Here is a 17,746-nt window from a genome sequence, read left to right on the forward strand (position 1 = left end):
TAATTTTTTACCAAGTGGTTGGATGGCTTCTGTAGAAATTAATATAGGAGAAGAAAAGAGAGCAATGTAGAAATTAATAAAGAAGGAACAAGGAGAACGTGTAAACAAAGTAGGGTTTTCCATGTCTCACACTTTTATTATTAAATAATACTTGATGACCATAATAACCCTCACACTGTAACACTCCCCCTCAAGCTGGAGCATAGATATCAAGCATGCTTAGCTTGTTACAAATATACTCCACCCTACTATTCCCTAAAGACTTGGTGAAAATATCAGCTAGTTGTTCACTGATCCTAACATGACTAGTAGAAATAACTCAACCTGAAGCTTCTCACGGATAAAGTGACAATCAACTTCATGGGATTTTAAGCAATATGGATTGCTGCCTGATTATCACACCACAGCTTCATTGGCACAAGATCTTCGAATCCAAATTCAACTAATAGCTGATGTATCCAAATTAATTCACAAGTAACTTCAGCCATAGCTATGTATTCTGATTCTGCACTGGATCTAGCCACAACACTTTGCTTTTTACTCTTCCAAGATACTAGGTTTCCTCCCACAAAAGTGCAGTAACCCAATGTAGACCTTCTATCTGTAGGAGACCCAGCCCAATCGGCATCCGAAAATGCTTCCACTCCTCTGTGACCATGATCATCGAAGAAAAGACCACGATTTGGAGTTTTAGTCAAGTATCTCAAAATTTTGACTACAACATCCCAACGAGAGGTACGAGGAGAAGACATAAATTGACTCGCAACACTCACAGAAAAGGAAATATTGGGTCGAATGATAGATAATTCAATTTTCCAATAAGCCTTCGATACCGTTTTGGATCATTCAATAGTTCGCTTTCCTTTGCCATTAATTTTGAGCCAGCTTGCATGGGTGTATCTAGGTGTTTTGCTCCTAGCAAAACCTGTCTCTTTAAGCAAATGCAAAACATACTTGTGTTGTGAGATATGGATATTTTTCTTTGCCTGTGCCACTTCAATACCCAAAAAATATCTAAGTCGTCCCAAATCCTTTGTTTGAAATTGTTGTTGCAAATGCAATTTCAATTCATTAATCCCTGTAGAATCATCTCCAGTTATGATAATATCATCCACATAAATTACAAGAAATATCCGACTAGCTCCTAAAACACGGTAAACATAGAATGATCTCCACTACATCTAAACAATTCAAGCTAAAGCACCACTTCTGTAAACCTCCCAAACTAGGCTCTAGGAGATTGCTTCAAACCATATAAAGATTTCTTCAAACGACAAACATGACCAGACTCCCCCTAAGTAACAAACCTAGGTGGTTGCTCCATATACACTTCTTCATTTAAATCACCATGAAGAAAAGCGTTTTTAACATCAAGCTGAAAAAGAGGCCAACAAGCAGAACCAACCAACAAAAGTAAAAGACAAATAGAGGTTATCTTAGCCACTAGAGAGAAAGTATTACCATAATCAATCCCATAAATCTGTGCATAACCTTTAGCAACCAATCTGGCCTTTGGGAGAGCAAGAGAACCATCGGGATTAACTTTAGTAGTGAATACCAATTTACATCCAATAGTAGTTTTTCCTTTAGGTAGAGGAACAAGATCTCAAGTCTTGTTTTGGTCAAGTGCCATTAGTTCGTCCTCCATAGCTGTCCTCTAGCCCTGACTAGATAATGCTTCAACAATAATTTTAGGAGTAGGATGTTTATCAATAGTGTCTAGACTAGCTCGAAAAGAAGTAGACAAACCAGAATAGGTGACAAACTATGCAATAAGGTGTTGGGTACAATTGCGAACCCCTTTGCGATGAGCAATAGGGATATCAAATCAATATGTGATAGGCTTACCTCAAACTTAGAAGATGGAGAAGACAAAATAGGCAGAGGTACATTTGCAAGGGGCTCCACATGTTGATGATGACATCTACTGTATACATGCTGAATTGGTGGAGGGATTGGAGGAGAATCCGAAGTGGGTTTCATAATGACATGTAAAGGAATTATCATCCACTGTAGGAGGCTTCATCGGTTCATTAGAATAAATAGTGGACTCAAAAAAAGGAAACATTTGTAGTGGTGAAATACTTATGCGAAGAAGGATAGTAACAATGATATCCCTTCTGTGTATGAGAATACCCCACAAAAATGCATTTAAGAGACCGAATGTCTAGTTTGGAAAGCCCTAGACGATGGTTACGAATATAGCAGACAACCAAATATATGAGATGATAAATGAAACAAGGATTCCGAAAGACAAAGAAGAGAGTGTGGTGTTGCACCCTTAAGAACAGAGGACGGCATGCGATTAATAAGATAGCATGCAGTTATGATAGCATCAGCCCAAAAAGATATCTACCTTCATTTCAAACATCAATGATCGAGCAACTTCTAGTAAGTGATGGTTCTTCCATTCGGCGACACCATTTTGCTGTGGTGTATCCGAACATGAAGATTGATGAAGAATGCCCCGTTGTGTCATGAATTTAGAAAAAAGATTAGAAAAATATTCTTTAGCATTATCACTTTGAAGAATACAACAGGAGCTGAAAATTGAGTATGTACTTCGTCAACAAATGCACAAAATATAGAAAATAACTCGGAATGACTTTTCATTAGATATAGCCAAGTGGCTCTTGAATAGTCATTTACAAAAGTAACGAAGTACAAGAAACCCAACTTAGAAAGAGTAGGACAAGGGCCCCATATATTAGAATGAACTAACACAAACGACTGAGAGGCTTGTTTATTGACTCTTGGACGATAACTAATACAGTGCAATTTCCCAAACTGACATGACTCACACTCAAGACTAGATAAAGATTGAAACTGGGATCTAACTTCTTTAAACTTTCCGAGGATGGGTGGCCCAAACGACAATGGATCTGATGTAGGGAAGCTGTGAAACAAACAACACTTGTAGTATCATCAAGCAAGTATAACCCCCCTGATACATGTCCTTTACCAATCGCCTTCCTTGTCTTCTAGTCCTGAAAAACACAGAAATTGGGATAGAAAGTCACGGAACAATCATATGCTTTGGTAAGCTAACTGACAGACATAAGGTTGAATGAAAAACAAGGGAGATACATGACTGAAGATAAAGATATGGAGGATGTTAGGGGAACTGTGGATAGAGAACCATCAGCTAATGTAACATTAAACATAAACTCATGAAAGTTAGAAAAGATACCTGAGACTCCAGTCATATGATCGGTAGCACCTGGATTAATAACCCGAGAGCGAGAAGCAAAAGAAAGACACGCTTTTGCATTACTTATCTAAACAAAGTAGCTGTGGAGGAGGACTATAAAACCGGTTGGGAAATCTAGAGTTGATATACCTAGCAAATTCCTCCTTTGACATTTTGATCAACTTTCCTCCGGCAACGGATTATGAAGAGGCATTAGATTCTACTGCATTAGCTACATTAGTTACATTAGCTGTAGCCTCTCCTTCCATGAAGTTTATAACAGAATCTTTGAATATGTCTAGGTAAACCACAATAATGACGAAGTTCGAACCAAACCGGTATTACCCCCTATGTCACTATAAGTGTTGCTAGCAGAGGATGGTTGGCCTTTAACAAAATTACGGCTGGCACTGCCACTTCAACCACCACCACAACCTCAACTACCACCACGATTTCCTTGAGCTACCAAGGCTGAGTTCTCACCTATAGAAAATGCATCTTTAGGTGGTTCACGTGAGACCCTTAGAACACGAGCAAATGTCTCAGTGAGTGAGCTCACCCTATCTTCTCCAAGTATTTGGGAATGAATGGCATCGTACTCTTGTCCTAATCCTCCCAAAAAACTCATAACAGCCAATTGCTCCTGTTGCTCCTGCATTTCCTTGACATGAGAAGTAATGGGTAGTAGAGAATTAAACTCCTCATACATCCGTTTGAAATCAGCAAAATATTGAGTAAGTAGCTGACCCTTTCTATTAGCCTTAGAAAATCCCTAGGACACTTCATATATCCTTGAAAGATTATTTTGTCCGAATAAAGGACATTCAAGTAGTCGTACAACTCCTTCATAGTATTAATACATGTAACCAAATTCGCAATTTGAGATTCCATAGAGTTCAACACTTGACCAAGAATTTTAGCATCCACAGTATCCCAATTTGTATCGGAGGCAGATCTTTTACCTGTTAGATGATTCCGTTGCCCTCTCCCAGTCAACACTAACAACACAATTTTCCTAAATTGTTGGAAATTGGTGATACCTTCTAATTGCTTCTCTATCAAACAACTAGAGGATGTGGACACAACCTCAGCTACTACACCTCTATTCTCCGCCATAATTCGATTTGTACTATTTTAACACGAACTTTCAGCACAATAATCAAATTCAAATCCCTCCAACTAATTCAATTCAACAAACTACCATGATTTGTTTCAAACGGTCCAAATCTCCATAATACTTAAATCAACTCATCTTGTTTCATCAAGACAAATGCCCAAATCATAGATTATGCCCAACCAGAAACCACCTTATCCAACATCAATTTCGTGGCGAATAAAATCAGCATCTCTATCAAGCAAGTTGCTGCAATTTTTTATTTTATTTTTATTTTTTTACTTTCTATTTTAAACTGAGAATGAACACACGAGCGAACCTTAGAGGACCACACCAATCAGATCAGCTTGCACGGAGGGGTGCGAGCTCAACTAGCGTCAGATCTTGAATGGATGGACAAGACCGCGTGATGCCGGACGACATTGGATCTAAGCCAACGAGGCCAGATCTAAGCCAACTAGGCTAGATCTAAGCCAACGAGGCCAGATCTAAGCCAGCTACGCTCGTCGGCATCAAATCTAGACTCGAGAGGGCTGGCCAACACCGGCTTGGGTTGAGTGATGCTTGTTGATGTGGCTCTGATACCATGTAGAAATTAATATAGGAGAAGAAAAGAGAGCAATGTAGAAATTGATAAAGAAGGAACGAGGAGAACATGTAAACTAATTAGGGTTTTCCACGTCTCACACTTTTATTATTAAATAATACTTAATGACCATAATAACCCTATCGGTGTTAATGACCATAATAACCCTCACACTGTAACAGCTTCAGCATGGGTTTTTCAAAGTGATGATACATATTTGATCAGCTCCTGCATATGAGAGTGCAGTTTTTTTAATGTGTCTCTAACTGAAACGGTTCAATCAGGTTCATCACATGGGCGAATTGCCCAGGTTTTCCGGTTGAACTGGGTCAATTCTGGTTTGGTCCTAGTATTGACTGTAGGCATTTTGAGAGCCATATCCTTAGCGGATCTTAGGCCAATGTCTAGTTTAACCAGTTAAATGGCTGGTCCTGTTTGGTGCAGTCTGGTTGGTTTTTAAGGATTGCTTGTGACCAGACAAGTTCACAATATAAGCAATTTTCGTTTTGCATGATGCTAGGTGATGGCATTCTCATTTGATGAATATTAATTGCTTTATTAGTTTCTTATTTTTCCTGAAGTTGTTGCAGAATAAGTGTTGCAGAATGAGTAAGACTGTATCTAACTCTTAATCAAATATGTCAGACTATAAAATTTGTCCATTGATGGGTTGCTCTTTCTTGGTTGCCATTTAAGTGTTTCTGTATCCGTTCACATTTTTATTATCAATAGATTTACTCTAGGTAATTTTTTGTTGGCCAGTAAGTAGAATTAGGTACATAAAATAGAGATTTAAGAACTGAGTTTAATTGGGAATACTATAGCACTGACTTATATAACAGTTTTGTCGAAGATGAAGCCAGTGGTGTCCTAGGTGCCAGCCAAGGTGAGTCATGTTTCTCTAGCTTCTCCCGGTCTTAGGCAAGCCTTATGTGAGGTACTAGTTTGCTAAAGCATTACCTGAGTGAAGTTCTGCCTAGGTTAAGATAAGCTTTCAAGAAGTGGCTGACAGCATCATGTGTTGCCAGCCAGCTACAGCAGTTTCTTCTTTCCCATCACAGTTATGGTGGCAAAAATCAGTGCACAAATGACAAAACCAGTGAAACCACCTTATTTAAACAAACGTTTTGAAAACCAGCTGTTCAGAACCAGACTGGTTCAACCCGCTAGTGTATGGACCTTCCCTTCTCTTGGACCAAAAGCCAGTCAAGACCAGGTAGTCATTCTATTGGTCAATTTTTGTCAAATGATCTTGGCCTTTAAAAAATTAAAGAGGGGAGTTTATGGGTAAGGGATCTGAATCAAGGACCAATTGGAATGTGGATGCAGCCTCAACCAAGCTATACCTGATGTTGTGTTGATGTGGCAAACCAAATTTTTAAGAAATCCTTCTGATACCTTTTGATAGAGAAAAGTCATGTCTTGTGCTGGTAAAGCTCAAAATTGCAACCTCAGAGGGCATACATGCGTTGTTCATATGGGCTGAGCTTTAAATAGCAACTGTTAAATCTTAAAGCAGTCTCTTTAAGTCAAACAGGCATGTACCAGCCATTGATCCAGTTTAACTTCTACTGTTTCATCCCAACTCTCTCTCTCTCTCTCTCTCTCTGTTAACTAATTGAAAGTCATTGTTGCAGCGCAAGCATGTTTGCATGATGTGTCTGGCCTTTGTTTTGAACCACAAGCAACATGATTGTGCTATCATAATAATATATTTTTGTTCATTTAGTCTTAAAGCATCACATTACAAATAGAAAGCAGAGAGAACAACACTAAAGAATATTCCGAGTCATTTAAAGAACTTAATACTTGTTTGTCAATGGATTAGTCTTACAATTTTATTAGCACCTCCCTTTACCTAGGAGAGCACCTAACTTGGCACATAGTATGTTAGACATTAGGGGGTTCTGGTGCTTTATAAGTGCAGTGCACTTGTACCAACACTAAAGCATAGATCTGGTCTGTTTGATGCAATCTGCACTTTGATCACTGAATTTAATCATACCATTTGTTAAACAATATAGTTGAAAACTGAAAAACACTGAATTCTTATCATCCACAGGATAATAAAAGTTATGGGATTATGTTAGCCTACCAATTTATTTACTAGAGTTTGGGACAACATGGGAAGTGTCAATCAATTGACATCTGGAGGAACCCTGTTTTCTTCTCTGGCAGTCACAAAGCAATTATCAGCCTTTAGATTATCCAAATCAATAAGGTTCCACTTGCTTATACTTTTGTGACCACATAAATTGCAGAAGCTAATGTTTTCTTATCATCAAAGATTAATCATTAAAGAGCTTATATAAATTACCTGGCCCTTTTAATGACTTGAATTTATCTGTTGAATAGTATCGAACATTCGAAGTTCTTCTCTTTATGTGTTCCATATCAATGGAAACTTGAGCACAACACTTCTCAATTGATAGGGTTCTGAAGCTCGCTTTGCTGCCAAAACTGACAGTCACGAGCCTCCACCTTCATACCTCAATTTCTAAATACAGATGTCCTTACTACCCCATACTGATCTTGATAATTTGAGGCATTAATTCAACAACGTGAACATATACAACATTTCAAATTCTTCCATGCTACCATCAACAAGGAAGGATTTGAATGGGCTAGTCAACCACTAGAAATTCTTTCAAACTAAGATTGGAGAAGAAGCAGGAAAATTTTGGTAAATATGGTTCAGCTAATTTGTGATACTTCATAATATAGAGGCTATGGAGGGAAGCCTTGATCATTCTATGCATTTGAATTCTATGCATTAGTCTCCTTTGATGTAGTTATATATCTTATCTTTTTGTTAATCTCCCTTGATGTCCAAGCATGCATAAACTGCAATGAATGGTCAGCGGATGATGATGAAGGCCATCCCCTTACTTGTCTGCTTGTTGACCTGATTAAGGGCTCTTCCTTACTCGATGATTTTCCTGACTTGTGCTTGATGTCTTGAGTATGCATATATCTAAACACACCTTAGTGGGATAAAGCTCGATTGCTGCTGCTGCTGCTGCTGTTGTTGTCTAAAGTGGAAGCCCAACAACCTGCAGTTTAGTTGCTCCTATTTATTCCCCGTGGGGGCCCATTCTTGTGCCTATGAATTCAGTTCCAGTATTATATGAAAATCATTCTGGTGGGCTTATAAAAACTATAGCACTCGAGATGTCTTTCTATGATGTTGTGCAAGTAATTGTGAACTCAAGCTGCTCACCATATGATTTGTCATTGTTCTTGCACAATTTACTTGTGGAATCATTTTCTTGCTCTTTGCAATTCATATCATGTCTTGAGGCCAATTATCGAGTCAGCTCTCTTTCTGGATATTTTTCAGGTCTTGCTAATCTTTCCACAGCTTGTCAATCTTCCAACTGATAAATTGCAAGCTGCACTTCTTCGTATATTAACGGTATCATTCTAGTGATGTCTCGCTCTGCATCTATTTATTTTTTCTGTTTTTGTGGGTAGTGAAATCTGTCTGTATTCAAGCATGACTAGTTGAATAGCAGAATGTAGCAGCAAGTGGCCTCTGTGAAGCTGTATTCTTGTGGACCAATACTATATTCACCGTGAATGGACCCTGCATATGCAATGGCAGTTAACATTATCTTTTGGCACAGTGATAGCAAATTTCACTAATGCTAATCCCCAATGTGTGAACAGACTATGTCTCCCCTGTTGAGAATAAGCTTAGTAGAAGATTGTAAGTTTCACAACCTCGAAAGGAAAATGGACTTCCCCCTCTTGCACCTTTTTCCCTTATGATTGTTGTTTGTTCACTTTTCTCAAATTTCAAGACTTGTACCCAAAATAACTAGGTAAGAACTTCAAAGTAAAATGATTGCTTAACTTGATTGAATCAATTTCAATCAAGTAGAGGCAGTGGGCCTGTGTGATGACAGTTTGTGGAACCCAAGAATGTTCATGTAGATACTACCTGCACTCACCAAGGAATGAAGTTGTTACAGTTGCACTCTTACTCCCAGAGTGTCGATAGCCTCATCACGCATGCTTCTTAGAGTGTATGGTGACTTATCTATTTCATTTGTCATTAAACTATCTTTTGGTAGTGCTCTTCATGATAATTGTTGAAGAAGGTGAATATTAAGGTGTCCATCCAAGATTGTTGGTATTTCCTTGGTTGATATGAGCTGGACTTTTGACGCTATTTTGATTTTGCCATCATGTTGTAAGGAGTGATCTGATTATTTTATATTCTTCAGCAAACTGTATTGAGCAACTTATTTTTTAGTACTATTTTTTCCTGCAGATATTTAAAGAATCTTCCACATGTTTTGAGTTATGGTTCTTTTCCATGACTTTATATCAGTGCTGAGTTAATAATGATTACGTGGTTTTGAGTTTATGAACCAACTTGGCATGATATGTGCTCAGAATGATATGATAACAATTCAGGAAGGTTCAGAATTCCTTAGCCAAACAGATGAGAAGGGCATTATTACTCTATTGATTTGTGATACATCATGCCTGGCAACTTAGGGGTGATCAGTACGTGAGTGGTCTCTGTACCAAGTCAGCTGCTTATAGGTTGTCAGACCCCTAAAACCAGCCTAGAATTGAGCCAGCCAGAAGTTCCAGTTCAGTTCACGGTCTGGAGCCGCGGCTTTTTTTTTGTTATTTTTCTCCTTTTCAAATTTCTAGTTAACAATCTGTTCCATACATTGCAAAAACATATAAAAATATAAGTGATGAATTGCAGAGGAGAGAGAGGGAGGCATGAGACTTGACACCGGAGTGAAATTACCGAGAACCGAATCAGGCCAGTTCTGGCCAGTTCCCAGCCCATGGCATGGAAAATCTCAAGTCTATATGGACCACTATTCAATATTTCAAAATCTATTGAACTGGAAGCTATCATAAACATGTCGCAATAGTAATTTGACATTGGCTTAATGTCACTTGCTGATGTTTGGTCTAGGAAGTAAGTGCCCCTCATTTTAGGGTGTGCTTGTTTCAGCTTTACGGGAATCAAAAACTACGTTCTGCCTTTCCAGCCAAAACAGGGAAAAATAATCTCTTTGAACTATAATTTATAAATTCTACCTGACTTTAGAGCACTGTCAAGGTCAATAATTGTATTTCTCTTTGGTCTATGATCTACTGGATTTCCCTTTTCAAGTCAGCTGGTTCAATGGTTGTCAAAAACTGACAGAAGCCTGGGAAGTATATTATCGGTATATAGTGTCAAACAAAGCCTGTGTTGTATCAAGAATTGATATACCATTTTCATGGTGGAAGTTGCCTCTGGTAGAGTTCATTGGGATATTATTTTGCAGGGATCATCTCATACAGGTCCTCTAATAAGTCCTCCGGAAATCTTGATTGCTATCCATGGGATTGACCCTGACAGGGATGGGATTCCCTTGAAGAAGGTTATCACTCTTCTTTTCTTTCCTTTTATTTGTCAAGCATACTCTTGATATTTCTGTCTGCCTACTAGAGAGTTTTATCTTGTGAGCAGATCATCGATGCATGCAACGCTTGCTTTGAGCAACGGCAGATATTCACGCAACAAGTGATCGCAAAGGTCTTGAATCAACTGGTATGTACCATGTGGATCGATTACAAATCTGTACATTCCAATAAATTAATAATGAACTAATGGAAATAACATTTCTTGAGCCTACAGGTTGAACAAATTCCTCTTCCTTTGTTGTTCATGCGTACAGTGTTACAAGCAATAGGTGCCTTTCCTGCATTGGTAAGAACATTAAGAATCCAACTGCCCGCTTAGGTTAGAAAAATTAGTTCCATCTCTGTCCAATGAGTGGTTGAATAGGCAACCTTTCTTTTATAGTTTGGCTGCTCTTCTTTGCGGCTGACCAATGCTGGACTGGTGTTTTGCATATAGACTGCTGTTCTTTCTATTTTATGATATTGAGGCAAGTTGGGAATTGTTTTCTCTGTGACTGATGCGGAGTTTCACTAAGTTAACTATGATGAAGTCACTATTTCTCTTTTGTTTCCCTATGCGTTGCTATAGGATCATTGTGGATCTTCAGTAAATTAGTTCATATAGAGACTCATAAATTATAATCAGCCACTCCAGTGCATATCTTTTCCTGGCCGATAATTTTAGTGGGGTCTTCTTTGCAGTAAGCAGCATAAATTATGGGTTCAATTTGGAATTCATGGATAAGAAATAAAATCCTTTTGACATGCCATAAGTCTGCAATTGCATGTATATATTGTTATAGACTTACCAAGACCTGTTCTATCCTAATTTTCTTCCGTATTGCGCTAAGGATATGGTGGACGTTGTGTGGTAACAATAGATTTCTTTGCTGTCTCTGACATGTTCATTGTCCAGCTTTATGTGATACTGTTCATTCTTGTGTGTCAAGTCGCACTGTTCTCCTGTTACTTAAACTTTATAGGAAATAGTTATGCACTAACTTCGATATGGAACCAGAGCAGCAAGTATGGAGTTCAAATACTCACACTTCCTCTTTTTGAGGGATTGCCTATTTCTTTTTGTTACCTGACTGGCTTTGACAGTTACTTAAGTCGCATGAATCGAGCCTATAGGTTTTAGACTCTCATTTCGCTAGCTTTCACAAGGGGCAGTGTGAAGAGATACTATGTAAACCTTGTCATGCTCTTAACAAATTCATATTTTAGATGGTGATTGCACACTGATTTCAAGGTTTAGACATGGTTAGAAGATGTTGGAATGTATTGGAAAATCTTCTATAATTTCTCCCTGATTATATTACGTGATATTATATTACGTGATATTATGTGATTTGATTTGATTTTGTTAGCTGTAAATTAGCTATTGATAGAGATTAGAGGCTAATTAGGATCTTTACCTAAATAGGTTTCTTACCTAATTTGGGTTCTCTGTTCATGTATTTATACACATTGTAATCACCCTATGAAAAATAAGAAGACAGATTCTTTTCTTCAGAAGATGCTGTCTTATTTTAACTGCATAAGAATGTAGATGCACACATATTAGATCTTATCTTGAGAGACAAATACCTGTGTATTGTAGTATGCCATCTTATTGCATTTTCTGTAAGGGATGCTTGTGCTTTTCAAATAAGAAACTGTTTTAACTCCCACAGAAAATGGTTAGGCTGTTTGTTGTTTTACAGCACTCGTCACTTGCCAGCACAGCAGCAGTTCTACTCATTCTGTTTATTGATGTTATGCACCTTTATATGCTATCTGTTGTCTTGGCTGACTCTGTTTTACGTATGAAATGTCTCAGGTGGATTTTGTAATGGAGATTCTTTCCCGCCTTGTGAACAAGCAGGTGGTCTGGGGATACGTGCATTTATGCATTGGTACTGTTGCTGTTTGCAACTAGTGAGGGTTTATTCTTTTAGCTGATTTATGTGCTCTTGCAGATATGGAAATATCCTAAACTGTGGGTGGGATTTTTGAAGTGCGCTGCCTCAACAAAGCCCCAGTCATTTACTGTGCTACTACAGGTCTGTCTGCTAACTTTTGTTCAATCTTTTCTCCTCTACTTGATAGCTGATGGTGACTTCAATACGAACTCATTTCTTATCTGGTTTGCTCTCCGACTCTGTTACATAGCTGCCTCCTGCACAGTTAGAGAATGCCTTGAATAGGATGCCTGCACTCAAGGAACCCTTGGTAGCTCATGCCTCCCAGCCCAACATACGCTCCTCTCTTCCTAGGTTCCTCCTGAACCCCTTCACTCTCTCTCCCTCCACTTTTCTCCAGAGATAAGAAGAGAAAAAGAGGGACTGAAGCTTCCTTATATTTCAAGATTGTTATGTTTTTAAATCCTGAATTCGTCTGGTGTTTATCTTCAGGTCTCTTCTAGTTGTTTTGGGAATTGCTCCAGATTTGCAAACTCCAGGTCATGCGCAGACAAGTCAAGCTCAGACAGGGGATGCTGGTACTTCAGATAAGGAAGTTGTAAATGAGAAGGATTCATCAAATGCTAGCTAACTTTGATTGCTTCTGTGTACATTTCTGTTTGCTTGTTAGCCTGATAACATAGTCGTTCTCACACAATTTCAATAGATTGTAGGATAATTTCTTTTCTTTTCTTTTTTTTCTCCTTTCTTAGGTTCTAACTAACTGTGATCTTTGTCAGCTATGAGATTGCAATTGGCTAAACTCGATTGCCAGTACCTTTTCATACTCCATAACAGAAGTCAAGGGAGGCTCCCGAGAATTTTTTTGTGTCATACTCTTGACACTTACATTTTGCATCATTGTATCAAAAATCAGGTTGAACAGTAAGGTACTATCATTCATATGAGTATGCATTCTGTATCCTAAGAATTTCGTACATTTTACATTTGGTGCAATAACGAGAAAGTCTCAACATTTGGGCCAAGTCTTGATGGAACTAGAATGCCCAGCTCACTGCTTGACCTAGAAACGGCAGTTTGTGTTCGTGCAATGCACATTTTGGTTAGCCAGATATCATTGTTTTCTTTTGGCAATACACATTGCCAGCGTATAGCAGGAAATTGGTGCGGAATAATTGTTCTGGTCAGTGCACATAGCAGTCATCTTGATGGCAGGTGAGCAGTTCATGGGACCGGGGCATCGTTCATCTGGGAGTATACTTTTATTCTGCATGGAGCTTCATTGAGCAGAAAGGGAAGGCCTTACGTGGTCAAGACAAGGAAGGTATTCGTCTTAAAAGCTTTCCCCATTTTTCTTTCATTGGCCTATGACTTGGGAGACGGTTGGAAATCTATCTCTTTACTCTCGAGGGAGACTTATGTTTATTCCATTGGCTTCTTGTTATGATGTCAACTTCGTATTTTATCGTTCTCACAGAACGGGAGATATTTCGTAGATTCCGGAGGATGTTTAAGGTGGTTTTCGATGTGAATGTGTTGGGGAATATTTGATGTTATTCATCGGCTTATTGCTGTACAACTTTGAAAAACCGTGCCAGTTTCGTGCGATCTTGAAGAAAATCATAGGCAATTCTACATTTCAATATTGAATATTTTGATGGATTTTTTCAAGTGTCACGTATCGAGTAAAAGTCATATCGTGGGCGTGCCAAAAATTTCAGAGGCAGTTTTAATATATAGAACTAAAAGCCCCATCTGAATGAAACGGACATTTCCTATTATTGTCTTTTGAATTGGGTTTTGTTTGAATTAGGTTCCGTTTGTTAAGCGGAAAAATATCTTTAGGGAATTTTTTATTTTTTTTTTCATCTTTGGTGTTTTGGGTTGCTTAGAAAAATGCAGGGGAATGATTTCACGAAATTTAATTTCCTAATTGATGGAAAATCTAGTTAAAATTCAGAAAAATGATTATTTTAAAAAAATCGGAAATCATTTTTTAAAATATGACTAAATATCGGTACTTGGACTAAAAATTCTGTGCTTGGGCATAGAAACTGCAATACTCATTCTTAAGCCCTTGGCAGCAAGCCGGGGTTTAGAGGTCGAGGCTGAGACCACTAGGCTCCATTGAGGCCAAGCTGGTACCTAAAGAGACCTGCCCACTCGTCCATGAGGTTGTGCTCGAGAGAACAAAGCACATGGTTGGGTCCCTAATGCTCAGGCGAGACCTGCCCCCTGGTCCATGAGATTGTGCTCAAGAGAATAAGGTACATGGTTGGGTCCCTAATGCTCAGGCTCGAGTCAGTAATAGTCGAGTCTAGGAACTTGATACCTTCGTTTGTCTTGTTGGCACCCCAGCTCAAGTCCGCGCTCAGGCTCGAGTCAGTAATAGTCGAGTCTAGGAACTTGATACCTTCGTTTGTCTTGTTGGCACCCCAGCTCAAGTCCGCGGAAATTAGGCATGAGACCTCCGTGCTCATGCGCAAGTCCCCAATGCCCGGGATTGGGTCCTAGGCACATTGACCCAAGTTCATCAAGACCACTCTCAGAATCTTGGTGCCCATGCTCTGGCCCATCGATGTTGGGCTTAGGATTGCATGCCTATGCCCATGCCCTCACCCTGGTGCCCAAGCCAAGGTCCATTGAGGTTGGGCTTGGGGCACAATGCTTGTGCTTGGGGATATGGCAGCCGTGCTCCAGGGTCTTGAGACCCTTGGCACCTAGGATCGTGTCCTTGGCATTTGCATCAATTCTATCATGGTTGGGCTCGGTCCTTCCAGGCCAAGCCCAAGGTCTTGGCACTTGAGACCAGGTCCTCTACACTCAAGCTTGGGTCTATACAGATCGAGGATCCCGTTACTCGCGAATGGGTTTGTCAAGGCTAGACTTGGGGGTCTTGAGTCCAACTCCTGCGCCCACCTCTAATGAGGTCGGGCTTGGGATCATGGTGCTTGCATTCATCGAGGTTAGGATTGAGACCTTAGCACCCAAGCTTGGGTCCATCGAGGCTAGGCTTTGAACTTCGATGCCCGTGGCTATAGGTCCTTGGCATTTGAGGCCGGATGCATAGAGGAGGCTGAACTTGGAATCCCACTATTCATGCCCAAACTTGCTCTCTAGGGAACTAGGCCCATACTCGGTGGACATGGGCCAAGCATTGGGGACTTGCAAGGTCAAGGAACCCAATTTGGGGCGTTAGAGACCTACCCCACTACCACAATGGACCTCAGCCTGGGTGTCAAGGGTTGAGTCCTATGCGCCAAGGTCGAGTTAAGCCTCGAGGGACCTAGGCCAGGGGATTGAGACTTGGTCCTAAGTGCAGGCATCAACATCGAGGCCCTTGGCCAGCCTTGATGGACCTTGGCCCTAGGGTTGGGGACACCAACATCGAGATCTTGAGCCTACCCTTAGGCACGAGCGTTGGGACCCAGGTTCAGGTGTGGGTGTCGAGTTCTGGGCCCAATATAGATGGCTTGGGCTCGGCCACTAAGTTTTAGGCCCAACCTTGATGAATTTGGGCTTGGGCACATAGTCCCTAGACGCTAGGGTCCTTGCCATGAGCACCAACTTCTTGGGCTTGACTTTTGTGTACTCGAGATCAGTGCCCCTACTTGTGCCTAGGTGTTGACCTTGCATGTGCCTAGGTGTCGAGTATCTGAGACAAGGACTAATGCTTGGTTTTTTGGTTGTTCATGCACAAGTTAATAGTGTCCGAATAATGCATATTTATTTTTAAAAAATCAAATTAGATTTTATTTATCAAAAGACAAAAAATATTATTTCAGTTCATTTTCAATATTCAATCAAATATTGGAAAATGTTATCATTACCTTGAAATATGACTTGTTAATAAATATTTTCTAAAATTGAGAAACATTTTTTGCGAAACAAATAAAGCCTAAATTTTCGTTGAAAATGGGTAGGGGGTATTTTCCGAGTAACAAATAGAACATAGAGGCACCTTTGGAGTTCAACTCATTGTGGTTCGCTCCGCGTCTCTTCGCTAAAGATATTTCACAAGCAGCTAAAAGTTGCTTCGAAAGTCCAATATCTTATAGATGCAATGAAGTCTATGAAATTTTTAGTTGGCATAATTAAATATAAGATCTTTGCAAAAAAAAAAAATCAATTTTGAACTCATACTTGTGAAATCTTGTGTACTCGTCAATTATGGTGGCAAGTCTCGAACTTATGGTGTAAAAGTTGCGAAAAGTCTTAAAATATGTCGAGTATAACACATTTATCTCAAACTTGTTTTAACACAAATATTTATTTCAAATTTGTATCTATATCACATATTTATCCTAAACCTTTTTTTGTAATACAAAAACTTAGACTTGCATCCATGTAACACATTTAACTCAATTTTTTTCTTCAACAAAAATCTCAAATTTAGACTTGCATTATACATTTACCCTTAATTAATATTTTTTTATTCTCTTTCTTTTTTGTTCCTTCTTCCTTTGTCTTCACTGCAGCCCTCGTCATCGCCATTGCCATTGCTGTTGTCATGGCCATTGCCATCGCCACTGTCCTCAACCATGCCAAACCGAAGAAGAAAACGCAGGAGGAAGTTCAAAAAGCAAAAGAAAAGAAAATATAATGAGTCGATACATTTTTGTCACTTGAGTATCACGTCAGCACCATTTGCTTTCCGTTGTATATATAGGCGGCCACATTAAATTTATAGTTGCATTTATTAACGAAATTTTGACGGATAATAAATGTGTCATATGAATATAAATTTGGAATAAATATATCACCTAAAAATAAGTTTGGAGCTTTTTGTGTTATAGAAAAAATTATTGGAATAAATGTGTTATATAGGTACAAATTTGAGATTTTAGTGTTATAAAAAAATTTAAAATAAATGTATTATAGTTGGCATGGTTTAAAATTTTTTATGGTTTCTTTCCCAAAATTATATTGAAAAGTGCACTTTGCTGAGTCTACGAAGGCATGCACTGTAGTCTAAAGTATTATTCAAAAGAACTTTATTACAAAAGTTTAAAATTTGATTGCATCAATTGTAAGGGTTAGTTCTCGATTATATTTTGCATATAATGCTTACAATTCCGATGCACTTTTCCAAATGAGAACAAGATTTTTTATTTTCCTTTTCCCTCGGTAAATCGATTGAGTCAGATCTGATGCTTTATTTTTCTTAGCTTTTCTTTTTTATTCGTCGATAATTGACTTTCCTGAATCCAAAGTTAGCACAAAATCAGATGAGATTGTTAATATTCGTTGATCAATAGAGTTTTAATTGGCTTCATATTTATATAATGGTTGTACATTCATTAACTTAAGCTTTTGGGTTGGATTTTTAAATATGTTATTAAAGTAATGGTTTTATCCCCATGTGAAGCGCTCTATTCCCCCATCCACATGCTGCTCTTGGAAGAAGCAGTGATGGGGTCTTCAACTTCTTTTCTCGGAGAAGTAATGACCATTAATGCATCATAATTAATAGAAATTATATCCCTTATTTGCTTTGTCCAGATTTATGTACCAAAACTGATAACATTCGA

At 38.8% G+C, this 17,746-nt stretch overlaps 1 protein-coding gene across 1 annotated transcript in view; it reads left to right on the forward strand.

Annotated features, from left to right (window-relative positions):
* LOC104433139 (symplekin) overlaps window positions 1–13,240 on the forward strand; it is a 31,762-nt gene extending 18,522 nt beyond the window's left edge. Inside the window, exons 20-27 of the mRNA XM_010045795.3 lie at window positions 8,231–8,305; window positions 10,194–10,289; window positions 10,379–10,459; window positions 10,547–10,618; window positions 12,134–12,178; window positions 12,273–12,356; window positions 12,466–12,569; window positions 12,708–13,240. Coding sequence (XP_010044097.1) covers window positions 8,231–8,305; window positions 10,194–10,289; window positions 10,379–10,459; window positions 10,547–10,618; window positions 12,134–12,178; window positions 12,273–12,356; window positions 12,466–12,569; window positions 12,708–12,846 — 696 coding nt within the window. The 3' untranslated portion in view covers window positions 12,847–13,240. The remainder of the gene's footprint in view (window positions 1–8,230; window positions 8,306–10,193; window positions 10,290–10,378; window positions 10,460–10,546; window positions 10,619–12,133; window positions 12,179–12,272; window positions 12,357–12,465; window positions 12,570–12,707) is intronic.
* Window positions 13,241–17,746: the final 4,506 nt, after the last annotated feature.

The sequence above is a fragment of the Eucalyptus grandis genome, chromosome 1 (assembly GCF_016545825.1).
Source record: "Eucalyptus grandis isolate ANBG69807.140 chromosome 1, ASM1654582v1, whole genome shotgun sequence".
In the NCBI taxonomy this organism is placed as follows: domain Eukaryota; kingdom Viridiplantae; phylum Streptophyta; class Magnoliopsida; order Myrtales; family Myrtaceae; genus Eucalyptus; species Eucalyptus grandis.